This window comes from Saccopteryx leptura, chromosome 4, assembly GCF_036850995.1.
Source record: "Saccopteryx leptura isolate mSacLep1 chromosome 4, mSacLep1_pri_phased_curated, whole genome shotgun sequence".
In the NCBI taxonomy this organism is placed as follows: Eukaryota; Metazoa; Chordata; class Mammalia; order Chiroptera; family Emballonuridae; genus Saccopteryx; species Saccopteryx leptura.
The window spans coordinates 98,327,055-98,354,281 of NC_089506.1; the positions used below are offsets into that span (position 1 = coordinate 98,327,055).

At 43.0% G+C, this 27,227-nt stretch overlaps 1 protein-coding gene across 2 annotated transcripts in view; it reads left to right on the plus strand.

The window, feature by feature from the left end:
• Window positions 1-19,111, plus strand: part of CNMD (chondromodulin) — a 30,691-nt gene extending 11,580 nt beyond the window's left edge. The window contains exons 4-7 of one of the 2 annotated variants that reach the window (XM_066383707.1): window positions 2,794-2,907; window positions 7,069-7,222; window positions 13,111-13,277; window positions 18,581-19,111. In XM_066383707.1, coding sequence (XP_066239804.1) covers window positions 2,794-2,907; window positions 7,069-7,222; window positions 13,111-13,277; window positions 18,581-18,796 — 651 coding nt within the window. In that variant the 3' untranslated portion in view covers window positions 18,797-19,111. The remainder of the gene's footprint in view (window positions 1-2,793; window positions 2,908-7,068; window positions 7,223-13,110; window positions 13,278-18,580) is intronic. The other variant, XM_066383708.1, reaches the window with a different exon arrangement.
• Window positions 19,112-27,227: the final 8,116 nt, after the last annotated feature.

Here is a 27,227-nt window from a genome sequence, read left to right on the forward strand (position 1 = left end):
CTTTTTTGTTCCCTCTGTTTAATCTTGTAATATACCTGGCTGCTTCCTATGGATTTGTAGCTAGACATGATGGTTATTATGTGTGAATTCCTCCCCACAGGACCCATCCCTAGGGCATTTCAGTTCTCTTTGCACCGGGAAGACCATCAGAACTAACTCAATACTCACTGTGCAATCCAGGCTGTGAGTCCTTCAATAAAATCAAAACTCTGTCCTTTGGGGATATGGTAATGGGTATATGGTGTTTCCTCCCTTGCATCGCACATTCAGAGGACACAGGGTTTGAAGTTAAGAGAACATATAACATTGTGGGATAGTGATCACGTCCCCTGCCTTCTGTTTTTCAAATCAGTAGCCCTAGATTTACTGCATGCAGAATAAGAGCAGTAGACCTCCAGGACTTAGCAGCGGTTCTCAGAGTATGTTCCTTAGACCAGCAGTAGCAGCAGCACCTAAGAGCTTGCTAGAAATGCAAAGTGTAGCCCCACACCAGACCTACTGAATCCGAAATTCTGGAGGCAGGCCCAACACTCTGTTTCATTTAACAAGGCCTCCCAGCAAGTGTGATGCAAGGGAAAGTTTGTGAACCGCTAGTACCGAAGAAACTTGGGTGAGAAGTCTGCGTCTTAGTCCATGCAAGCTGCTGTAACAGATTACCACAGGTTGGGTGCTTCTAAAGAAATCTGTTTCTCACAGTTCTGGAAGTGGGAAAGTCTGAGATGAAGCCTCTGGCAGATTGGGGTCCGGTGAGGGCCTGCTTTCTGGTTCATAGAGGGCTGTCTTCTCACTGTGTGTTCACAAAGCAGAAGTGACACGGGAGCTGCCTGGGATGCTTTTTATAAGGGCACTAATGTCATTTAGGAGAGCTTCACCCCTATGATGTAAGCACCGCCCAAAGACACCACCTCCAAATACCACCACATTGAGGGGCTTCAGCATATGAATTTGGGAGGGTTGCGGGGGACATGAACATTCAGCCTATAGCAGGCTGTTTCAGTCATTTTAAAACTTTATTATCCTACACAAGTTCCTTTCCCTAAACTGGTGGTCTTCAACCTGGGCTTCACATTGTAAACACATGGGGAGCCTTGAGCATACCAGTGTCTGGGCACCACCCAGGCCAATTAAACGGGAGTCTCTGGGGACAGACCCAGGCATCTGTGTTTTGAAATTCTCCTCAGGTGACTCTGGTGCAGTGAGTCAGAAACCCTCGCAGGGAGGCTCTGTAAAATGGGCACAGGGCCACCACCTCTCTCTGGGCAGGAGGGGCACTGCGGGAGACGTGAGACATGTTCCATGTGTCCACCTGGCCAGTGAGGCTGCCAGGCTCCCGGAGGAGCTTAGTGAAGCATGAGCCTTTCTTTCTCTGCTCCACCAGCCTTGTAAGGCTCCGGGTTCTGAGATCACATGTGGCATAACTTCCTGTGAATATCCTCACCCATGACTTACATTCAACTTCTCTCTTCATTTTTAAGACGGCTGGATCCTGAGCCAGGACCCTAGGATTTCTAACTGCTTTTCTTCCCCCTCTCCTGGACACTGACATTGCAACAAGTTCTTATCTTCCCGACACTGGCCTCAATTCAACAGTGTATTGAAAAGTCGAGATTCGTGTTGGTGTCTACATTACGATGGCATACAATTTGTAGACCTTTTTTTTTTATTATTATTATTTTTTTTTTTTTTTTTTTAGAGAGGAGAGAGAAAGGGAGAGAGAGAGAGAGAGAGAGGGAGAAAAAGAGAGAGAGAGAGAGAAGGTGGGGAGGAGCTGGAAGCATCAACTCCCATATGTGCCTTGACCAGGCAAGGCCAGGGTTTCGAACCAGCGACCTCAGCATTTCCAGGTTGATGCTTTATCCACTGCACCACCACAGGTCAGGCTCAATTTGTAGACCTTTAATACTGTGTTGGCTGCTCACTCGTCCTGAAGTTCACCAGCGGGGTGAAGGTGATCACTCTGGGAGAGCACACCGCTGTGCCTGGTGCAAGGCGAGGGTACAGTCAGCACTAAGCTGCCTCAGGCCCCTGGAGGCTGGTCCCCAGGCAGAGAAGGAGGAGACACTGTTTATGTCTCACAAGGGATGAAAACAAAACATCCAAGTCCTTGGATAAGGTCTAGGAGCAAAGTTCAGCCTCTGGTGTTGTAGAAAGCTTTACTATTTATTTACTCTGGGCTTGGAAATTTAGGAAAAATCTGAATGTATGAAATTAATTCACTGGCCCAGCACCTTTTAAGAATCTTTGAGGGATCACCAAAAAGAAAAGATTAAGGTGGCGATCTCAGAAAGCTTATAACAGAGATGACATTCCTAAGGAGCTACCGTACAGGCACTGAGAACAGAGAGTCAGAGGAGGAATGGAGACTTGGGGACAGGGCTGACAAAAGTCAGAGGAAAGGGGCCCCCCAGCCTGCGATGGTCAGAGAGAGCGGCATAGAAACAATGGCCTCTCTTCTGAGCTTGAGGGAGAGATGGAGCAATTAACACACTTCGTGTCTCACCTCAAATGCCACCCCCTGGTGGAGGCCTCCCCTGACCATAACACCCCCGTCATTCCTATCTTGAACTCGGCTTTATTTTCTCCATAGCACTTAATACCACCTGGCTTTATCTCAGTTTTTAAATTTTTGGTTAACATTACAACTTCCACTCCGTGAGGGCAAAGATTCCATCTGTTTTGTTCATCGCTATACCCAGTACCTGGAACAGTGCCTGGAATGCAGTGGACGTTCAACACATTGAAGAGCTGAGCGGGTGAATAAACGGGTGGATGAACATGTGTTTCGTTTCCTAGGGCATCACAGGAATCCGTTTCGCTGGAGGACAGAAGTGCTACATCAAAGCACAGGTGAAGGCTCGCATTCCTGAGGTGGGCACCGGGGCCAAGCAGAGCATCGCCTCTGAACTGGTGGGTACCAGGCCCCAGAAAGCAAGAGGGCTAGGCAGATGTTGTTTGAAGGCACAGCCCTTTCTGTCTCTAGTTTCTGGATAGAAAACATAAGTTCTAATTCTTCTCTGCCAAAGGATTTTACACTATTTTGGTCCTACTAGTTGGTTCTAAGTAACCATTCTTACATGATGTAGCATATTTAAAGGTTTTAGAAAAACTTATTTTAAAGTACTTCAAGGGGCTTGGTCTCACACGGCCCATATCTGCTTAATGATTGAGAACTATCTGATCAGTGATTAAGACAACATAAAGGACTTCATGTGAGAGACCTCAGGAGTCTGCTAGCCTCAGCTCCACACAGTGTGGGAATTCCTCCTGAAAACCCCTGACAGCGGATCACCCACCTCTGTGCAGAGCAGCCCTGGGCGTCCCACTCCCTCACCCGTGTGTCTGCACCTTCACTGGGAGGGAGTTCTCACTGCTCCGCCCTGACAGCTGATCACCCACCTCTGCGCAGAGCAGCCCTGGGCCTCCCACTCCCTCACCCGTGTGTCTGCACCGTCACTGGGAGGGAGTTCTCACTGCTCCGCCCTGACAGCTGATCACCCACCTCTGCGCAGAGCAGCCCTGGGCGTCCCACTCCCTCACCCGTGTGTCTGCACCTTCACTGGGAGGGAGTTCTCACTGCTCCGCCCTGACAGCTGACCACCCACCTCTGCGCAGAGCAGCCCTGGGCCTCCCACTCCCTCACCCGTGTGTCTGCACCTTCACTGGGAGGGAGTTCTCACTGCTCCGCCCTGCAGTGAGCTGAGATAGCGCCCCTACAATATCTTCCCGTTTGTTCAAGTTCAACCCAGTGAAGCTAGCTAGTAACTCAACATATATCAAATTTCTTTTCTATGTGTCAGATTTGTAAGATTTTTTTTAAGCATAACTCTCCCATTTATTATTAATAACTTGCCTTTGAGCTTGATTTTATAAACATTTATTTTCAGAATTGTACACAGAGTTCTAAAGACCCATTTAACAACAATAGCTTAGATTTATTTGATACTTTAGGGCTTACAAAGTGGTCACATTCATTATTCTTTCATCTGAGTTGTGGCCGCATCTGACGAAAAGAAAATGGACTTTGGAGTCCGAAAAATGTAGGTTCAAATCCCAGTCCTGACACTGGTTGTGGATGTGGCTTCAACCCTGTGCGCCTCAGTTTTGTCATCTACAAACTAGGGGTATGCTCACTGTCCCGTAGGCCCTAGAACCTACCAGAGAAAGAATAGATGGCCACTGCTGTCATTATTTATTACGACCACCTTTGGTCATTCCAGCCTCCCTGAGAGGGAGGCCAAGCCAGCGTCAGCTCCTGGGAGCCTGGAAACCGCCCACTGTTTGCTCTCACGGGAGCCGCAGCCGGAGCCGCAGCCGGAGGTATCTCAAAACAAAACAAAACAAAAGCTAAAACAAGCCAGTGAGTTTTTAAAGCTCATTAGTATGCTCCTACTCCCATTTCCCCAACCATGGTCCTGTGAGACAGCCCGACCTGCCCCTCTCCGGTCACCCCCCATCCTGTCGGCTCGGTCCTCAGGAGCCTGCTGCTCTCAGGATGGAAGGCCGCGCTCACTGCAAACTCGAACTGCAGCACACAGCACGACAGCGAGTCCAAGACCTCCTCTGTTCTGACTCTTGAATTTCTCTTACGGCATTAACCATAGTCATTTTTTCAGTTATGTCACTCAGTTTCTGTTACAACAGAAAGCCTTTGATGGACTATAATCCTTGACATTATCCCCATAAGTGGACATGGAACCCATTCTCTCCTGCCTTCTGAAAGCACCAGCTCCCCAATCCAGGCAATGAAGACCTAGCCACGTGTCTGCATTACATAGTCTGAGGTTTGATTTTGTTTGTTTTTAGCGAGAGAGACAGGAAGGGAGAGAGAGGGAGAGAAAAGAGAAGCATCAACTCATAGTTGCTTCACTTTAGTTGTTTATTGATTGCTTCTCATACGTGCCTTGACAGATTTTTACATGGGGGGGGGGCTCTAGCTGAGCCAGTGAGCCTTCGCTCAAGCCAGCGACCTTGGGATCACCTTGATGATCTCATGCTCAAGCTAGTAACCCTGCACTCAAGCCCAGGAGCCCACACTCTAGGCAGCAACCTCGGGGTTTTAAACCAGGACTTTCCAGATCAATGCTCAATCCACTGCGCCATCACCAGTCTGGCCATATTCTGGATTTTTTAAAAACAATTTTTTTCTCATTTTTAAAAACACTACTTTCCCATTATAAAAAATTTTAGAAATGCATTAAATAATAAAGAAGAAAACCACCCACCATTCTATAAGCCATAGATAGCTAATGTTAACGTTTTGGTGAATTTTCTTCATGTATAATTGTGCACAAGACTCTTTTCACTAACTGACTTTATGTACTCTTGTACATTCTTATTATTTTCACTTAACTGTCATTCTTCTGAAATGTAGATTAGAGTGGATGTGTTCTATGTCATCATAAGATTATAACTTTAGAAGTTGTTTGTTCTTGAGTACTCAGGTATCTTCAATTTTTCACCAATTAAAGTAATAATTCAAAATAACTTTTTTGAATACAGAAATAATTCACTGTAGTGAATAGTTTGTATTTAAATCTTTGTCTGCATCTGATTCTTTTCCTAGGCCATAGATGTAAACTCTTTTTCTCATGTTTCCACTGTTTATACAGTGCACGGTGGAGCCTCTGATGGACAGAGCCATTCAGACAGTGTGCGTGTATGAATCAGGAATGTGTTTGGCCGTCACTAGTAGCAAACTACACTTAGGGTGACCGAAACAAACAGGGGTCTGCTTTCGCCAGTGCGCAATGTGGAGGTCAGCACTGGCTCGGTGGCCAGCACCTCTGACTTCTGGCCTTTCCTTCAGCTCCTAACCCCAACCGTACATTCCAGTGAGGAACTCAGGAAGAGGTTGAGCAGGGCCAGCCATGACTGCCCTTGGATCAGAAAAGCAGAAGGCTTCTCAGCCCCCACCATCCTCCCACACGGGTCTCATTGTCTAGAGATGGTCACACAAGCACCCGTAGCTTCTGGAGAATCTGAGAAAGCAAGGGTCCTTCCTGGGACCGGCACATTGCTGCCTCATGCAAAAGCAGATTGAGCTACCGCAAGGAAAGGGAGGGAGGAAGAAGACCGGAAGTATGTGCCACAAGCTTGTTCAACATTCCTAGCTTGCAGGGTGTATATATATATTCATTGTCCCTGTCATTCCACCCTTTCCCCACACACAACAGATTATGATGGGGTAGATTTATGTACACTTGCTCTGATAAATGTTTCATCACTTTTGTATAATTTTTAAAAGCTACTATACCCAAAGAACATTCATTTCCTGGAGGAGCCATTTCACTTAAGGTAAATAAGCGATCACCTGAGTGCTCACTCTCACCAGTAACTCCTGAGTTGTTCCAGCGCAGCCGTAAGCCTGGAGGGAGAGAGCATAAATGAAATGCTGCTGTTAGCTAAAAATAAAGAGGGAACGTTTTAATTTCTCCAAACTATTGCAAACTAATAAATACATGAAAGGAACAACCTGGGAAAATAAATTTGTCTCCTGGGTTATCAAACCACTCTCAGCATCTCGCTGCAGAAGGAAATCCAGGGTTTAGTTTTGAAATCTCAGTGGTGTGCTTGATGCGCAGAACATCTGAAACACGTTTTGTTATCGCTGGGAAATATAGAAATGGTTTATGTTAAATAAGACTTTGAACTGGAGATATTAAAGAACCAATCACTTGCCTTTTCCATTGTTGTTCAGCACAAACCCCAAAGGATTTTCACTTCAAATGGAAGGTTCCTCTACCCTTTGTAGGAGTCCAGGGCCATTCAATTGCTTTTTCTCAAAAACATCTTTGATCAAAACCATCAGATTAACCTAAAGTCAAAGTTGGTATCAAGTAATTTTCACTTCTACTCAGGACACGGATATTCAGACATTCCCACTGAATACTGTGAGGAGAGCTAGGAAGAGAGATTAGAACTGTGTGTGTGGGAGGGAACGCATTCACACACACAATTCTCATTAAGGTTTTATGAAGCGCAGTCACCTTTCACCCCCATGTGACTTTTAATACGCAGCATGTGCCACTGCCTTCTTGCTCAATACCTTTCATGTTCACTCACTTCCAGGAAGGGAAGATCATGCCAGTTAAGTATGAAGAAAATTCTCTTATCTGGGTGGCTGTCGACCAGCCTGTGAAGGACAACAGCTTCTTGAGTCCTAAAGTCAGAGAACTCTGTGGTGACCTTCCTGTCTTCTGGCTTAAACCAACATATTCGAAAGGTAACGGTGTAAATTCCCTGAATGCTAGTTGCAGTTCTCCCCTGCGTCCCCGGCTGGCCGGCCGTGTGAGTCCTGAGAGCCCCTGCACAGGCCTGGCTAGGTCAGGATGCATGCGGTGGCTCAGTGATTGGCAGGAGAGAGCGGAGAGAAGGACGGTGCCAGCGTGACTGCTGCGGGAAGGGTCCAGCGCAGGGTTCGCAGCAAGCAGGCCGGGGAGCCGCACTCGGCATTACCTTCCATGTTTATTTATGACACCCCCTCTTCCTTCCGCTCTGCCCCTTCATCTCTGTGCTGTGCACTTTCCAATGTTCCATCTCTTTATTCCTAAGGCATACAATCAAGGGACTGAGAAGCTGTCACATCACTGAGTCTTTATTATGTTCAAACCTAGAATTATGGGACAGCCAGAAGCTGCTGTGGGCATAGGTTTGAGATTCTTTAAGTTCATGGTTCATGCATCAGCCTTCAAGTTTGGTGAAAATACATGAAGGCTCCACGGGCTCGGAGCCAGGCTGGAGCACACCTGTCAGTCTTTTCTGGGCGGTGACGGGCAGGCGCCCCCTGCAAGCCGGGCTCTTCCCCTTAGGTTCCCCTGTCCCTGGGGCTGCTCTCCCTCCTGACTCCACCAGTCACCTCTCTGCTCTCCCAAAGGCCCAGTTTGTAGCTCTGGCTCAAGTGTGGGAAAAGGCCTTTCTCCTAGTATAGCTGAGAGAGGCTATGGTTTGTTTTTCTGAAAGATTTTATTGAACAAGAGAGAGCACCATGGAAATAAAATTAATAATACTGACATTAAAAGCAGGCTTGGGGGTGGGGTGGGGGGAACAGGCCATTCTTGTTAACGGGGCAGATTTTCAGTTTTGCAAGATGAAAAATATTCTGGAACTAGATGGTTGCATAGCAATGTGAATGTACTTCATGCCACTGAACTGTACCCTGAAAAATGGTCAAAATGGTAAACTTTATGTATGCTTTACCACAGTTTCTTTTTAAAAAAAACTTCACCACCCTGGGGGGTTGGCTCAGTGGTAGAGCGTCGGCCTGGTGTGCGGGAGTCCCAGGTTCGATTCCCGGCCAGGGCACACAGGAGAAGCACCCATCTGCTTCTCCACCCCTCCCCCTCTCCTTCCTCTCTGTCTCTTCCATTCCCAGAGCCAAGGCTCCATTGGAGCAAAAATTGGCCTGGGCACTGAGGATGGCTCTGTGGCCTCAGCCTCAGGTGCTAGAATGGCTCTGGTTGCAACAGAGCAACACCCCAGATGGGCAGAGCATCGGGTGGATGCCGATGGTGGGCATGCCGGGTGGATCCCGGTAGGGCGCATGCGGGAGTCTGTCTGACTGCCTCCCCGTTTCCAGCTTTGGAAAAATACAAAAAAAACTTCACCAAGGTTTAGAAAATCCAGACCTCTGACTTTTCCAAGGCTAACTTATTCCTACAGTTCACAAGACTCATTTGTTCCAGAGCTTGAATAAGGTGGTTACCTTCTAGCTCAGGCAAGGCAAATAGGATTCGATCTATATGCCACTGGCCACAGCTGCTGGGAGAATGGGTTAAGAAGGATCCTGAGGCTTCATGCAGGTTCAGTAAGAAAGAACACCATAGCCCTGGCCAGTGGCTCGGTGGATAAAGCATTGGCCCTGTGTATAGACATCTGCATTCAATTCCCCATGAGGGCACATAGGAGAAGTGACCATCTGCTTCTCTCCCACTCCCACAGCCAGCTGCTTGATTGGCTGGAGCATGGCCCCAGGGAATGAGGATAGCTCCATTGTAGTGCATCAGCCTCAAGCACTAAAATAGCTTTGTACTCCAGCATCAGCCCCAGATAGGGTTGCTGGGTGGATCCTGGCCAAGGAGCATGCAAGAGTCTGTCTCACTTTCTCCCCTTCTCTTGAAAGTAAGAAAGGGAGAAAGAAAGAAGAAAGAAAGAAAGAAAGAAAGAAAGAAAGAAAGAAAGAAAGAAAGAAAGAAAGAAAGAAAGAAAGGAGGGAGGGAGGGAGGGAGGGAGGGAGGGAGGGAGGGAGGGAGGAAGGAAGGAAGGGGAAAGAAAGAAAAATAAGTGAATAAATAAATAGGGAGGGAGGGAGGGAGGGAGGGAGGGAGGGAGGGAGGAAGGAAGGAAGGAAGGAAGGAAGGAAGGAAGGAAGGAAGGAAGGAAGGAAGGGAGGGAAGGAAGGGAAGGAAGGGAAGGAAGGGAAGGAAGGGAAGGAGGGAAGGAAGAGGAAAGAAAGAAAGAAAAAGGAAAGAAAGAAAGAAAGAAAGAAAGAAAGAAAGAAAGAAAGAAAGAAAGAAAGAAAGAAAGAAAAGAAAAGAAAGAACACCATGAGCAGTGTCTGTCACAACTGCAGGGGCTGGAGAGGGGTGGACACATGGACAGTCGCTTTGCCATCTGCTCTTGACCAGTGAGTGAGTGGTTGCAACTCACAATTCTATGGCCACTTGCCAAGTTCTCACTTCCAATTCCCCACCTACTTCCACGTGGAATAGGCCTTCTTGCTTCAGCACCCAGGAACTGCTTCCCCAATACCTTGTCACCTTTCCCAGTCAAGGACAAAAGTCTGCAACTCTGCTACCATGGATAATAACTGTCCCTAAGCACTTACTGTTTGAAGACAAGCCTCTTACCCAGAGAGTTAATTCACTCACTCATTCAACAAACATTTATTAATGTATTTATTACGTGCCATTTACTTGTTCTAGGCACTTGGGATTCATAGGTGAACATACAGACAAGAATCCATGCCCTCAGGAGTTTTACATTGTAGCAAGGGGAGACAGTGATAAACACAAGGTACAAAGTGTTATGGGAAAATAACAGCAGGATGAGGGGTGGGCTGGACTTGGGAAGACAGTGCTACTGGTAGTGCTAGGGTGACTGATAGCATGAGTACTCAGGGAAAGAGCTTGTTCCCTACCAGCATGTGGCATGGCCCTTCCCAGCCCAACAGCATGACCACAGCATCCACAACATCCACACAAGAATTCACACATTACCTCCAACACCAGAAAAGCAGAAATAACCTAAATGCTCTTCACATTTGAAAAGGATTCAAGTGATGTTGGTTTAGCCATAAGATGCAACATCATCAACATTAAAAATGAGGGATTTTTTCTGTATGGTGACAGATGAGTACTAGATTTATTGTGGTGATCACCTCGTAAGTATAGAAATGTTGAATCACTATGTTGTACACCTGAAAATAATATGTGTCGATTATAATTAAAAATAATTTTGAAATGAAATTTTTTTTCTAATCTGTCATAAATGCAGTCATATTTTAGAATTAAGAAAATAAAACCTGTAAGGATGGCTCCCCACCACCTAATTCTAAGCTCCCCGATTCCAGGGGGTCCAGCCGCCCCTACCTTTGGATCTTGAAGCTGGCAGGTCACCAGTGTCACATGGCTGTGTTATCAGAGACACCGTAAATGGTGGCTGGACATGGTCAGAGGGGTAAGGGCTGATGTCTGCTGAGCTCTGGCTGTGTGCCAGGCACTGTTCTAGAGCTCTTCATTTTGTCCTCATTTACTTTACCAACAACTGGCTGAGTAACTACCAATATTCCCACTTTATGGATGGAGAAACTAAGGTTCATAGAGATTAAATAACTCACCTGAGGTCATTCAGTTAAAAGTTGAAATCTGCATTTGAACTGTTGATTGTGTTGTGTGCCCATCACCCAAAGTCAAACTGTTTTCCGCCACCACTGTATGTGTGTCGCTCTTTCCTGCCCTCACCCCATACCCTCTCCCCAACCCCTTCAATGCTTTTTTAAAAAAGGATAAACCTTAAAAAAAAAAAGTATAAACCTTGAAATTGAATAGACTTGTACTAATGTACCAACTTGGCTACTCATTAGATGTGTGATTTTGGTCAAATAATATTTTCTTTCTGGGCCTCAATTTTGTAGCATTAGGGTAATAATAACACAGAATTTTCAGGGCCAAAGCTGGTTTCAGAGTGGGAATGCATGGAAAGCGGTTGGTCCAATGTCTTGCTCAAATGAGTCTCCAATAAATTTTGGGCACTATCATCATGATTTATAATAATTTCTGTTTTAAATTATTACATCACAATCAACAGAAGAGCAAAGAAAACAATTTTAGGAGAACATTAGACATGGTGTGCACATAAAAAAATGGAGGGGAAATAATGTTTTATTCATTGCCAGTGTAATACAGTAATATTTAAGTAAAGCAAGCAGAACATATGGTGGAATTTTTTTATATCAGTTCTACTGAATCGTTTACTGGCTATACAGAAAATGGATGAATTTAACCAGTTTTGTTTTGTTAACAAAGTAAGCTGGATCTTTCCTGTTACTCATAGGATACAGTATCCTGAAACCATCTCGAAGTCCAGAAGGCTCTACTTGGCGGGGGAGGGGTGTTCTTCAGCCTTTCTCTCCCATCACACACCAGCCTTGTCTGGGGACCCAGCACTGGCACCGTTTCCCCAGCACAGAGTTTATGTACCTGCTGTTGTTTATTTTGCAACATTTTTTGCCTTCACGCCACTTCCTTTTTCCCGGTTATTCTGCACTACATGCTTCTAGGCCTAATGAAAACCAGTCCTCACCTCATGTCTTTACTTCATTAAAGGGCCTGTCTTGACTCCCCCCGCCCCCCCAAAAAAAAGTTGAGACCTGTATCCAGGCCTCCATGATGCTCTCTGACCATGCCTTAGAAACCAAGAGGCTATAAAGCGGGTCTACGTTATCATAAATACCATAACATTTGAGTGTGTGTTATATGTCAAACACTATGCTAAGTCCTTACACACAAACTGCTTATTAACTCTATCACTACCCTGGGAACTAGATATTATTACCCCACTTTACAGGTGAAGAAACTGAGGCTCAGAGAGACACAAAAGTCTATGCTATGTGATGTTGTCCAATGTTGTCACTCAACAGCCATGCTGTGGGGCCCTTGAGGGAGCGTGGTGAACTAGAGCACCGGGTTGGAAGTCAGAGAAGTTCACCTTCAGTTCCTATCTCTGCCGTCCATTCTGTGATCTTGGCTAAGTCATTTGGTCTTTCTGGAGGCTGATACCCTCATGTATAAAAGTATCTGCTTTTTTTATCCCATAGGATTTTTTAAAGAATCAACCACATTAATAAATCTCCTGAAAGCTGTAATGTTTCATACAACTGTAGTCACTCCGTTAGGAATGCACAGGGCTGCAAGTAACAGAATAACTGCTCAACACCAGTTTCAGCAAATACTGGCCGATTTTTTATGTAGCCAGAAGTCTGAAGATGCATTTTCGGCATTATCAGCTACTCACTGATATGCTCACGTCTTTCTAGCTTGCCACATTTTCCTTCCCACAGCATGCCAGCTCATCACCCTTGTGCCTGTCACTTCTGGTCACAAGTTGGCTCTCATAACCCACATATCACACCGACATTCAAGAAAGGAAGAAAGGACATACAAGGTCATATCTGTCCTGTTTTACCATGAAAGCAAACGCTTCTTCAGAACTGCACTAGTGTGTTCTGCTGATGTCCCCTCAGTCAGAAATGTCTAACCTGGGCCCTCCTCCATTGCTAGGGAGGACAGGAGAAAGAGTGGTATTTCACTTTCTCACGCCTCTAGAAGCAGGCACAGAAACAGGGGATTGTGAGTAGATTTTTGTCAACTGTCTCACAATGTCTGCCTCAGATAGTGTTATAAAATCAAAATCTGGCTATCTGTATGTTTAACTATAACCCAAGACTCTAAAACCTGCTTTATTATTAAAGAAATTGTCAGTACAAATTAAGTGGTATCTAGTCGTGTCTGTGTTTGGGTGTTCTTTTTTCATGTTTTTCACTCTGATAAACACAACACAGACCTTCCTTATTATTCAAATAAAGGAATTAACTTGCAGCAATTTTTTTTCCAGAAATCCAGAGGGAAAGAAGAGAATTAGTAACACCGATTCTTCTAACTACCACAAGAAGACCACGCAGTGGACCACGAGGCAACCCAGGCCCTGGGAGACCAGATAACAAAACCAGACCCAGCGTTCAAGAGGACTCAGACCCCTTCAATCCAGACAACCCTTACCACGTGCGTACTGGTGTTTGCGTGGCACGCTCAGACAAACGCACTGAGTGTGACCCTGGCTGGAGTGGTGGTGCTTCTATGTGAGGTTGCAAACAAGCATTTCATATTCAACTGAGACCTTTCACTTAATATTTTACAAATACATCTTCATGTGTTTGTTGCCAGGTTTATGCATGTGGATAAGGACACAGCATTGTCTCCACAGGAAAGGCCTCCTTGGTTGTGTCCCTACTTGAGCTGTTTCTGTTCTCCTTTTCTGGAGTCACAGGCAAATCCATGAAGACAGATCTGTATTAGGGCTTTATTTTAAAATGTTTCCCCGAGTGTGCCCTGGAGGCAACACACAGAATGAAGGTCTCCTCCCCTCCTTTTACATCCACTTTATTTTTTATTTATTTTTATTTTTTATAAATAAATTTTTATTTTAATGGGGTGACATCAACAAATCAGGGTACACATATTCAAAGAAAACATCTCCAGGTTATCTTGTCATTTAGTTCTGTTGCATACCCATCCCCCAAAGAGAGATCGCCCTCCGTCACCCTCTATCCAGTTTTCTCTGTACCCCTCCCCCTCCCCTTCCTCCTCTCCCTCCTTCCCTCCCCCCACCCCCCATAACCACCACCATGTCCCTTAGTCTCGCTTCCATGTCCCACCAATGTATGGAACCTGCAGTTCTTGTCTTTTTCTGATTCGCCCATTTCACTCCGCACAATGTTATCAAGATTCCACCATTCTGCTGTAAGTGATCCGTTGTCATCATTTCTTCTAGCTGAATAGTATACCATGGTGCTTTTACATCCACTTCATTCATCTATTCAATAGATATTTATTGAGAACCTGCTTCCCAAGCCCTGGACAGACAGACAGACAGACAGACAGACAGAAACTTCTGCCCTCAGAGATTTTCAGTCCAGTTTGGAGACAGATTCATACACAGATAAAACTCATTAGACTGTAAAACATTGAGAACTGGTGTTTGGAAGGATGACACTAACATGCTAGAAACTTCTCAGATCTTCCACAAAATATTATTTACCATTACTATACTTGGCAGGAAGTAGAAAAACAAGTATTCATTTGTAACTAGTGTTTTCATTGAAAAAAATCCCACAATACATGAATATATATTTTTAAAAACAGCATTAAAGGGTATAGAATGAAAGGTGAGCTTCCTTTCTAAAACATCCTCCCCAGAGCAACCTAGTAACAATAGCTACTTGCCCAGTTTATTTGTATAAGTACACACAGATGAAATTTTAACATGAAAGAGCACACAGAACTCCTGTTCTTTGCTTTCCAGTTACGAGCGGTATTTTGAAGACTGCTCTATATCTCCTGAATATATCTACCTCATTTTAATGCCCACATCATATTACATTGTGTGGATAGATGTATGAAAACTTAACTAATTGTGCTTTAGTGGACATGTAAATTATTCCCCCACCCCCTTTTAAAATTGATTTTAGAGGGAGAGGGAGGGAGAAAAAGAGGCAGGAACATCACTGTCTTCCTGTATGTGCCTTGATTGGGGGTTGAACTTGCAACCTTTGCATTTTGGGACAAATAGCTCTTACCACAGAGCTATGTAGTCAGGGCTATTTCCCTCTCTTCTGCTGTTACAAATACTGTTAATAGCATACAACCTTGTACACACGTCTCATAAGGTCATGGGAAGGTATCAATGAGGTGAAACTCTTAGCACAGTGCTTGGCACAGTGCCCATCAATTTACTCAGTATTGGCTAACAGTCTTACTGTACCTATTTTATATGTGAGGGAATATATCTATAACATAAATACTGACTTTTGGGTCTGCTGGGTCAAGATAGATAAGAATTTTATACTTTAATAGAGGATACCAAAATGTCTTCTGAGGAATTATACCAGTGACATGTCTTCAAATAGTAATAAAATAACTCACCAAACTTAAAAAAAAAATCTTTATTATTTGGGTGTGTAAAATTTATCTCCTGGTTATTTTATTGTCTGTCTTTTATATATAGATTGATTGATTTTAGAAGGAAAGGGGAGAGAAAGAAACACCAATTCGTTGTTCCACTTAATTATGCATTCATTGGTTCATTCTTATTTGTGCCCTGACTGAGGATCGAACCTGCAACCTTCGGGCTATCAGGATGACGCTCTAAACAGCTGAGCTACCTGTCCAGGGTTATCGTGCCTCTTTAATTATGAATAAGGTTGAGCATCTATCCATACACAGATAAGCTATTTGTGTATTTTTTCTCCCTGCAACTTCTTTAGCCCTATTCTGTTTTCATGTGTTGCCGATATATTTTTCTAGTTTATCATTTGAGACTAATATATTCTGGAAAAATTTAGACCAAAATATATTCTTTAAATAGCCCAAGGCTGGCCTGACTTGTGGTGGTGCAGTGAATAAAGTGTCGACTTGGAATGCTGAGATTGCCAGTTCTAAACCCTGGGCTTGTCTGATCAGAGCACATATGGAGAGTTGATGCTTCCTGCTCCTCCCCCCTTCTCTCTCTCTCCCCTCTAAAATGAATATTTTTAAAAAATATTTAGATTTTATTTATTCATTTTTCAGAGAAAGAAAGGATAGAGAGGGAGAAAGAGAAGGTAGAAGGACCAGGAAGCATCAGCTCCCATACATGCCTTGACCAGGCAAGCCCAGGGTTTCGAACTGGCAACCTCAGCATTCCAGGTCAACACTTCATCCACTGAGCCACCACAGGTCAGGCTAAAATGAATAAATTTTTTTTTTAAATCTTTAAAAATAAATAAATAGGCCAAGGCTTATCAGAAAATTCAGGACACCACAGTACTTAGTTCCCTAAAACTCAAAAAATAAAAAAGGAAATAAAACCTGAATAGGCGCCTGACCAAGTGGTGGTGCAATGGATAGAGCATCGGACTGGGATGCTAAGAATCCAGGTTCAAGACCCCGAGGTTGCCAGTTTGAGCGCGGGTTCATCTGGCTTGAGCAAAAAAGCTCACCAGCTTGGACCCAAGGTCACTGGCTCAAGCAAGGGGTCACTCAGTCTGCTGAAGGCCCGTGGTCAATGCACATATGAGAAAGCAATCAATGAACTAAGGTGTCGCAACGAAAAACGGATGATTGATGCTTCTCATCTCTCTTCGTTCCTGTCTGTCCCTGTCTATCCCTCTCTGACTCTCTCTGTCCCTGTTAAAAAAAACAAAAAAAAACAAAAAAAAAACACACAAAAAACCTGAACAGGCAAACAGAAAAGTTAATATAGTTTATTTCCCAGGTAGCTGGGTTAGATGAACCTGGTTCAGGGGATGGGAGTATCAAGCCCTTCACAGGTGGGGAGGATGACTATGTCTACCTGGCTCCCAGACTTGATCCATATCCTTTTTAAAACTCCGATTACATCAATATTTTTCTTAACTCTGGGTTCACCTTTAAGTAGAAACACCTCCCCATGACCTCATATATTTCTTTAAAGAAATATCTTAGAACAACAACCTGAGATTTCCTAATTTTTAATTCTAACAAGGTTTTGCTGAACTCTCAGATAAATGTCTCAATCAACAGGCTTTTTGACTCTCCTGTCCCAGGAGTCAGCTACAATGACTAAGATGGTTTTCTTTTTCTTTCTTTCTTTTTTTTTTTTTTTTTTTTTTTTTGTCTCAGATGAACCTATTTAAGAGGTAATCAAAGAAAAAGGGAGTCTGAAAAATAAGTAAGACAGTAAATACTGTGACAAAAGTTTAACATACGCTGTTATCAGGTGGACTGAAGGAATTGTTCACTTTGTTAGGTGAGCTAATGGCAGTGCGGTTGTGTAAGAATATAATCTCTGATGTTGGAGGTGCGGCTAAATGTATTTATGGATCAAATGTCACAAAACCTTCAATTCTCTTTAAATTCATTTCAGAATTTTAAACTATTACTGCAAAATAACAAAAAGTAAATTTGACTAAAGGTTAGCAATTATCAAATCTAGATGACGTTCAGGATACCGTTTTCTTCCAATGTTTGAAATTTTCATATAGTGCCATCTTTTTTTTTTTTTCTTTTTTTTTTTCTGAAGCTGGAAACGGGGAGGCAGTCAGACAGACTCCCGCATGCGCCCGACCGGGATCCACCTGGCACACCCACCAGGGGGCGATGCTCTGCCCATCCAGGGTGTCGCTCTGTTGCAACCAGAGCCAGTCTAGTGCCTGAGGCAGAGGCCATGGAGCCATCCTCAGCGCCCGGGCCATCTTTGCTCCAATGGAGCCTTGGCTGCGGGAGAGGAAGAGAGAGACAGAAAGGAAGGAGAGGGAGAGGGGTGGAGAAGCAGATGGGCACTTCTCCTGTGTGCCCTGGCCGGGAATCGAACCTAGGACTTCTGCACGCCAGGCCGACGCTCTACCACTGAGCCAACCAGCCAGGGCCCATATAGTGCCATCTTCCTCAAAAAATAGAGTAGACTTTTATCAGAAAAGATTCACTTTGCTCATCTTTTGGTGCTGTATCTGCTAAGTTCAGCTACCTCCCAGAAAGAGGCTTAAATTGATAATGGATTTACTTTAACAATAAGGGCTTCAGAGCAATGTAATTCAATACCACTTTAAAGAGGATACAGATATTATACCCCTAGATAGCTATAAATAGGAAAGCCAGATACATAAATTTGGCAGGGGGTAAGTTCCTTGCAGTTCTGTGATCTCTTCAGTGGTGAAAAACATAGTTTTGTAAATAACTTTTACTTCATCCATGATTTCATGTTTATGTAACTCTAATCATGGCATATAGAAACGAGAAGGAATTTTTACACATTACATGGTGCCTTTCCTGTGTGTGACAGACACCTTGCATTGAAATAAAGGCAGAAGCTAAGTGATACCAGTGTTCTCAGCCAGTGCAAACTGAACAGTAATCTGTTAGCCTGCATCAATGAGTGTCAAAATGTGCTCCCAGGAGTCCTGGAAGCCATTACTACAGGAAGGCACTCGAGTTCCCACTGACTTAAAATTAGCGGTGGTAGAAATGTTACTTTTGAATCATGATTTCTTTTTGTTTGCCTATTGAAAACAAGATGAGTCACTACTGAGTAATAACTCATTTCAAGCATAAAGAAACTTCACCATAACATTAAAAAACAAACAAAAATCCATCTCGCCAGTGACAGATTGGGTAGGTGGAAGTTCCTGGATGTTAGTAGAGATTCTGAATTGCAATGTTATAATTGAAAACTCCTTACACAAAATTATGATTTCTTGTAGCAGTGAAACATTCGGAGTCTTATTTTGAAATAATGTGTTACAAACTTCTCATAATGAAGAAAACACAAATAATTCTCTTCTATTTCACAGCAGCAGGAAGGGGAAGGCATGACATTCGACCCTAGACTGGATCATGAAGGAATCTGCTGTATAGAATGCAGGCGGAGCTACACCCACTGCCACAAGATCTGTGAACCTCTGGGGGGCTTTTATCCATGGCCCTATAATTACCAAGGCTGCCGTTCAGCCTGCAGGGTTATCATGCCGTGTAGCTGGTGGGTGGCTCGCATCCTGGGCATAGTGTGAATCGCTTCATGTGTCAGGTGCTGTAAAGGAAGACTTAAACTCGAGACAACAAAGTATGAAGCACCTTGATGCTGAAGGGTCCACAAAGTATTTTCTACTCAATCTGAGTGATGTTCCTTACGACACTTTTAAAGGAATATTTCTGCAATGCTTTACAGAATTTTATCCAGAATGTGCAAATGTACTAAGGGTAGTCTAAAATGTCATCATAATCCTTCCATTACTTGCTATTTTTTACTTGCTTTGTCCATAAGCCCTGCTTATAAGACTTCCTTCCCATGCTATTTCAAAATAAACAGGAAAATTTACAATTTGTCAAAGATCTCATGTACACTTGAGTTCCTTTTAATAAAGTCACTGATAATTTGTACAGAATCCCGCAATTGTTCTTAACCTCTGTTCTTCCCAGTCTTGCAAAAGTGCTCTTGGAGTTTCCAGGTAAAAACACATGCAAAGAAAAGAGGACATAAAATGGAATTCACCTGAAATAAACACTAGAAACCTGTATGTGGTAGGTCATGGGAAATTCTTGATTTATAGTATGTGCTGGTCTGTGACCCACAGGTGGCTGCCCTATAGTAAGAGTCATCTCCAGGAAAAGAGCGTTAGGATGAAGAGGGAAAACGCAGCCAGGACTGATAAATCACTTATGGGGAGAGGGCTTTCACTGACACTCTGAAAAGCAGGTCTTCACACTCGTTTCAATCTGTTTTCAGTAAGTGCTCACTGGCCATGAAGAAGCACAATGATTTCTACCTCTGAGGTACAAATGAGGCTGTTGATGTCCAATTACCAAGTAGTTACTCTCCCCTTACTATGGCTGAGAGTGCTGCTTGCAGATATGGCTAAGAATGGTTTATTTATTTATTTATTTATTTATTTATAACAATGGAATATCTCTCAGGAACACTGACAAAAAACAAGAACTGTCTTCTTAAATTGAAATATTCAGTCAGGTAGATAAGCAGGTATTTCAAATTTTTGACATATTAGTTCTGAACCCCATAATTTGAGAGATAAAGACTTTCTTAAGGAAAATAAGTTTTCCAAAACAAGGATTCAGAGATGACAGAAAGGTCTTGATACTGTGATCTCATTAGTCTCATACTGTAAATATACCTTATTAGTGTATAGTATTTTCAACTTGTCTGTAAAATCATACAGCATTTTAAAAATCTGTTATCAGACACATGTCCCAATGCCTGCATTTACTGGAATATACTGCAAGCTAGGTCTCTGGAGAAAAAGGTATAAACACATAGGCTGAATTACATGCAATGGGAACAAGGTTCTCAGGTGACAACTACTTTCTGCACTTATGAATTTTACATGCTTAGTCTTTGAAATCGTGATCACTCTAAGCAAATATGTGCTAATGGTTCCACACACCATCTCCCACCTCACCGCCCATCAACAAATATTTGATTCTAGAACTAAAGTAAAAAAAAAAACCTCATATATTTCAGCCCAAAAGAACCTGTGTGGCCCTGGCCGGTTGGCTCAGCGGTAGAGAGTTGGCCTGGCGTGCGGGGGACCCAGGTTCGATTCCCGGCCAGGGCACATAGGAGAAGTGCCCATTTGCTTCTCCACCCCCCACCCCCTCCTTCCTCTCTCTCTCTTCCCCTCCCACAGCCAAGGCTCCATTGGAGCAAAGATGGCCTGGGCGCTGGGGATGGCTCCTTGGCCTCTGCCCCAGGCGCTAGAGTGGCTCTGGTCGAGGCAGTGACGCCCCGGAGGGGCAGAGCATCACCCCCTGGTGGGAAGAGCGTCGCCCCTGGTGGGCGTGCCGGGGGGGGGGGGGATCCCGGTCGGGTGCATGCGGGAGTCTGTCTGACTGTCCCTGTTTCCAGCTTCAGAAAAATACAAAAAAAAAACCCAAAAAAAAACCTGTGTGGTTTCATGAGAGACATAGATAATCAGGATTCAGTACACCAAAGGCCTTGATAAAGATGGGAGCAGCCCTGACCAGGTACTCGGTTGGTTAGAGCATCATCCAATATGCCAAAGTTGCAGGTTGAAACCCCAGTCAGGGCATATACAAAAATCAACCAATAAATGCATACATAAATGGGACACCAAATCACTGTTTCTCTCTCCCCCTCTATTAAAAAAATATATATATGGGATCATTAGGCGTTTTGGAGAAAGAGGATGCCTTTCCTAGATCTTCAAAGATACACATAAATAAGCCTTGTGAAGGTGACAGCAGAAGGGCATCACAGGCAGAGAGGAGTTCTAGTTAAACCAAAGGTTCTACTTGTTTGTATGTTTACTTATTTATTTTAGAGACAGGCAGGGACAGAAAGACAGGAACATCAAGCTCTTCTTGTACGTGCCCTGACCAGGGATCGAACCAGCAACCTCTGTACTTCCAGATGCTGCTCCAAACCAACCAAGCTATCCGGCCTGGGCTTATTTTTTTTTTTCCAATTTATTGATTGATTTTTAGAGAGAGGGAGAGAGAGGGGAAGGGGAAGGGAAGCATTCATTTGTTGCTCCACTTAGTTGTGCACTCAATGATTGCTTCGTGTCTGTGCCCTGCCCAGGGATCAAACCCACAACTTTGTTGTTTTGGGAGGTCGTTCTGACTTGAGCTAACCAGCCAGAGCTGAAGCCAGAGGTTTTAAAGTTAACTGATTTATTGAGGAGGGAGTTGTGGGGTACAAGGAGGCAAATATTCAAGTTGAGGTGGGAAATATTAACATGAAAATGTGGGCAAAAAAAATCTATCTTATATTGCATGTTAACTTAGAATTCATTTATTTGGTAAGAACTAGGGAACCAATCAAAGGTTTCAGGCTAGAAAGGGGCAAGGAAAGGGCTGGTTAAGTTTCCAATTTGGATGGATCACCTTGGTAGCTTTCCATGTGAGAGAAAGTGACAGACGCAGCAAAGAAGAAAGCATGTCATCAGGAAAGAAGGTTGCTTCTTGAAAAGTTGCTCCCTTTTCAAAGCACCATAATTAGAAAATATATAGGATATCGGTAGTTTACTTAATAATAGAGAATGCAATTATGTTGTATTCTGAAAATTCACTAAGTACCCAAGGAAGTCAACTTAGGGGAAAAAATACCAATATTTTAAGTTTGGTTTAAAGGTAGGAATGACAGAAGACTCAAATTGTGTTCAAGGTAGAAAACTAAAGGCCTTCTTGGAAAGAGAAGAATCAAGTGTACAAAGAGGACACTGAAGACTACAAACTTTCACAAATTGGTACTAATCCACAGATCACATTATACCAGGCCAGTCTAAAAGCTGCAAATGTAACCCAGTTTGCTGTGTTGAATCCTGTGTGTATGTGTGTGTGTGTGTGTGTTTATTATTTTATAGATGCTCATTTAATTCTTAGTGGTATTGCAAACCAATCCTTATGAACACCACAGGCTGATTTTCAAGGTCTTAGGTCTGACTCAGATTGGAAAGGCTTCTGTAGTCTTAGATGAGACACTGCTATGTAAGCACAGAAAATGAAGAAATGGTATTGGTTTTGATATATATAAATGTTCTGTTACATTAATATATCTCCCAGAAATATGACAACAAACTTTCATTGCAATTTTAAAAACTTATTAACCTAATCCTTATACCTCCTTCCACCACCACCCTCAAATTGCTGTTGACACTAAAAAATTAAATATATTCTGCCTGACCTGTGGTGGCGCAGTGGATAAAGCGTCAACCTGGAAATGCTGAGGTTGCCAGTTCAAAACCCTGGGCTTGCCTGGTCAAGGCATATATGGGAGTTGATGCTTCCTGCTCCTTCCTCCTTCTCTCTCTCTCCCCTCTCTATAATGAATAAATAAAATCTTAAAAATAAAAAAAAAATTAAATATATTCGGAATCACTTAACCCACTCAATAGTTTACAGTATTTCTTGCACCAGATTACACTCAGAAATACAAGGTACATTTTTACAAATAGAAGCTCCTGTGTGAGTAAATTAATTTTATCTCTATATAAACTGAATATGCTGATTTGTTTTACTAGTATTTATTTTATAGAAATGGCCACAATTTTTTTAAGTTAACTGGTTTATTGAGGAAGGAGGGAGATGACAAAAATCTGCATGCATAGATAGTGCCAGCGATGTATCTCAAACATAGAGGTATAAATCTGAGTCAATAATGCAAACTTTAGCAAATTTACAAGTAGAGTAAGTTTTTGGCATTTATAAAAGAAAGCTGCACTCCTTTTAAAGAACTTTTGTACATATATGCATGCTCATATTCTATATGCATATGCAGGTTTAACTTTTTAAAAGTCCAGTATTAGAATCAAATTTATAAACAGGTTTAGTGTTGACTTTTAATAATAAAAGGACTCACTACAGGTTTTATTTAAAGTGCTTATTCTCTCTCCGTTCCTGTCTGTCCCTGTCTATCCCTCTCTGACCGTTAAAAAAAAATAAACAAAAAATAAACTGCTTATTCTCAAAAGTAATCAATTTACATATGGTTTCTAGGTACTTATTGGGTAAAGGTCAGGAAGTGCACTGTAAATACATTTGTGCATGTATAACCTAACCAGTGGTCGGCAAACCCCGGCTCACAAATCACATGCGGCTCTTTGGCCAGCTTAGGATTACCCTAATTAAGTTAATAACAATGTACCTACCTATATAGTTTAAGTTTAAAAATTTTGGCTATCAAAAGAAATTTCAATCACTGTACTGTTGATATTTGGCTCTGCTGACTAATGAGTTTGCCGACCACTGACCTAAACCTAGCAAATAGTTGATGCTTTTTCTAAATGTGGATTACTAAACCTTTTCCATGACTTAACAGCTTTTAAATAAAATATATAGAAGTCAGTCTTTATTAGGGTATGAATGCTGAAAACAGATCATGAGAAGGGAAATAGTATACCCACTAAGCTATAATTAAGTCCCTAGGTTTAAACACCAGATTATTAAAAAGCTATTTGTTTTAAGAGGCATACTCCCAAGTAAGTTCTATGAGTTTAATAACTTTTCAGATGTTATAGGTCATATTCCTGTTCTTTGAACCTGCTTTTATAAAAATTCTCTTCCTAATTGAATCAGAACCCCAGACAATTCAACCCTTTTTATTTCTCATCTCTAATTAAAATTTTAATAGCAACTACAGAACTTGGAAGAAATAACATCTACACATACACTTAAAAAAATACACTAGCATTTACAAGTTTACTTGAAATTACTTAAAAAAATACAACATGATTTCTGTGGCTTCCTGTCCTTCAGCCTTCTAACGTGTGGATTTAATTGCTAAAAATTTTCTTTTCAACTGCCTATATTCCATTATCTTAGACTATTATCCATCTTTTTATAATGAATTTGATCTCTGCTGACATAGTCAAAGGCCTAGAATAAGTCAAGCATTAATTTTAACTTTCTCTTAGCATCACATAATATTATTAAAGGCAAGTGGTTTCTTTTTAATTAAAACCATCCCTGGCCCTGGCCGGTTGGCTCAGTGGTAGAGTGTCGGCCTGGCGTGCAGGAGTCCCAGGTTCGATTCCCGGCCAGGGCAAATAGGAGAAGCGCCCATCTGCTTCTCCACCCCTCCCGCTCTCCTTCCTCTGTCTCTCTCTTCCCCTCCCACAGCCGAGACTCCATTGGAGCAAAAGATGGTCCAGGCGCTGGGGATGGCTCCTTGGCCTCTGCCCCAGGCGCTAGAGTGGCTCTGGTTGCGACAGAGCGAGGCCACGCCCCGGATGGGCAGAGCATCGACCCTGGTGGGCCTGCCGGGTGGATCCCGGTCGGGCGCATGCGGGAGTCTGCCTGCCTCCCCCTTTCCAGCTTCAGAAAAATACAAAAACAAAAAAAAACAAAAAAAATCCAAACCACCTCCCTACCTGTTAGTTACTGAGGTAACTATACAACTACACAGTAAAAAAGATCTCCACAGGATATATCCTAACAGAATTTACTTGACCTACTCAACCAGCAACATAATTTTTAATATTCACTTAGCACCTTTGTGTAATTAGACAAGCAACCTCGGAGTTTTCCAGTTGCTAAAGAAACAGTGCCTCATTTCAGTACCAAGCCATGCTTCTCCATGAATACTTAGTACTCCAGTATTCTCTGCTCAATTTTAATATCTCAGCAGTGATATACTAGCACCTTGTCCAAATATTCTCATTTGTTCCTCTTGACTGAAACACATTTTCTTTCATCATGTGCTGTAGCAGTTATATGGATTCAATGACTTTATCAATGACCTGCAGTTCTAGTGACAGAAACTAAAACAATCACAAGCATCTCTCCTCTGCCTTACCTCTATGTAAGGGGGAAACAAAGTATTCAAAGAACAAGAACCCAACCAATTTTTACTCTTTTCTAAAATTTATTGGAAATATGGCATTAGAAATGATTCCTGCTCTTCTTCACGTCTCTTCTTCATGCTCCCTTTACTCTTTGAAATGGGTGGTTTTAAATGGTAATGCCAGCCCTGGACGGTGGCTCAGTGGATAGAGTGTCGGCCTGGTGTATGGAGTCCTGGGTTTGATTCCTGGTCAACCAAGTTCTGGGGCCCATTCCCAGCCAGCCAGTGTCCTCATACCCACACTTCCACTTCTAAGAAGCTCAGGAGGGATGAATCAATTGGAGTGACAGGAAAAAAAAGATACTAGATCAGACTCTCAAACATGCTCGTGAGACACTGGGTTTGGTATAAAACTATCAAAGGATCTAATGATAATGTCTCAACTGTCAGCAAATAACCCAATCCAATTGCTATAAAGTCGGCCTTTGACAGTAATACAAGATTTAAAGAGCTTTCCTGGGGGTGGCAGTGAGTTCAGTTTGTACATCAGTAGGAAACCGGAGCTTCTCAGGATGTTCAGCAGAGCACAGGTCTGTAAACTGCAAATAAGAATATGCACGAGAGACTGTTATGGGGCCCACAAAGCCTACAATATTCCCACATGACTCTCACAGAAAAAGTTTGCTGACCCCTAGAGAGCTTAACCACACAGTGAAACAGTGACAAATGAGACTAAAACTTTTTATTGAGGCTGAATTATGAAAGTCCTTGAATAGCAGTTAATACTAGTCAGACTTATTACCCTCAGTTTAGGAATGCCACTACTCAACAGGCAGGACTGAGAAAAAATCAAGAATTTTATACTGAAGGAATATTTATTGATCACGTACTTTGAGTCAGGACTTAATTCACAATCCTCTTGAGAGGTCATTTTCCCAGTGTTGTAGATGAGAAAAAGGCCAGTTGGGTTAAGTCACTTGTCCTCAAAACACACTACCATTACTAAAATGTCAGAAACGAAAACTTAAGATTCCGGATTCACATTTAGTATTCTTTGCTATTATAAAATGGCTGCATACTCTGGTTTCTCTTCAGATCGCATAAATCTTTCTCCTTATAAAATGGTTGCCTCCGACCTAACCAGTCAGTGGCACAGTGGAGTGTTGGACTGGGATGCAAAGGACCCAGGTTCGAGGCCCCAAGGTCACCAGCTGGAGTGTGGGTTCATCTGGCTTGAGTGTGGGATCACAGACATGATTCCATGGTCGCTGGCTTAAAGCCCAAGGTTGCTGGCTTGAGCAAGGGATCCCTCATTCTGCTATAGCCACCCACCCTTGTCAAGGCACATATGAGAAAGCAATCAATGAACAATTAAGGTGCACAATGAAGAATTGATGCTTCTCATCTCTCTCCTTTCATGTCTGTCTGTCCCTATTTGTCTGTCTCTGTCACACACACAAAAAAAATAAAGTCTCTTAATTAAAAACAAAACAACCCCCCCCCAAAACAACAGCCTGAACAGGTGGTGGTGCAATGGATAGAGCGTTGCAATGGGACGCGGAGGACCCAGGTTCGAAGCCCTGAGGTCGCCAGCTTGAATGTGGGTTCATCTGGTTTGAGCAAGATTCACCAGCTTGAGCCCAAGGTCACTGGCTTGAGCAAGGGGTCACTTGCTCTGCTGTACCCCCCCCCCATCAAGGCACATAGGAGAAAGCAATTGATGAATTAGGGGGCCGCAACAAAGAATTGATGCTTCTGATCTCTCTCCTATCTGTCCCTCTCTCTGTCACAAAAAAACAAAAAAAAACCAGTTGCCTCTGTGTTAAGAGTAGAAAATCAAGGAATGACCATTTTTAAACTAATAGCAAAATAATAGTAAAGCCAAGGAAATGCATTCAATTCCTTAGTGTATTTCATGGGCACTAAATACATACATCCTACCTTAAGCTAGCTAACTTAAGTATGCATTTGTAATCAGTTATGTCACAGAAAAGGTCAATCAATGCTAAGAGTATAAATGATCAACAAAAAGTGGTAATTGAGGGAGGAAACCCCAAACCTGAATCCACAGTGGTGCCTGCACATAGTTCTCTTTTCCCCCCACTGATTAGTTTTTCAGGGAAGGGGAAATGAGATTAATTTATAATCTTTATTATATGCGGCTTAAGTGTCTGTTTGTCGCC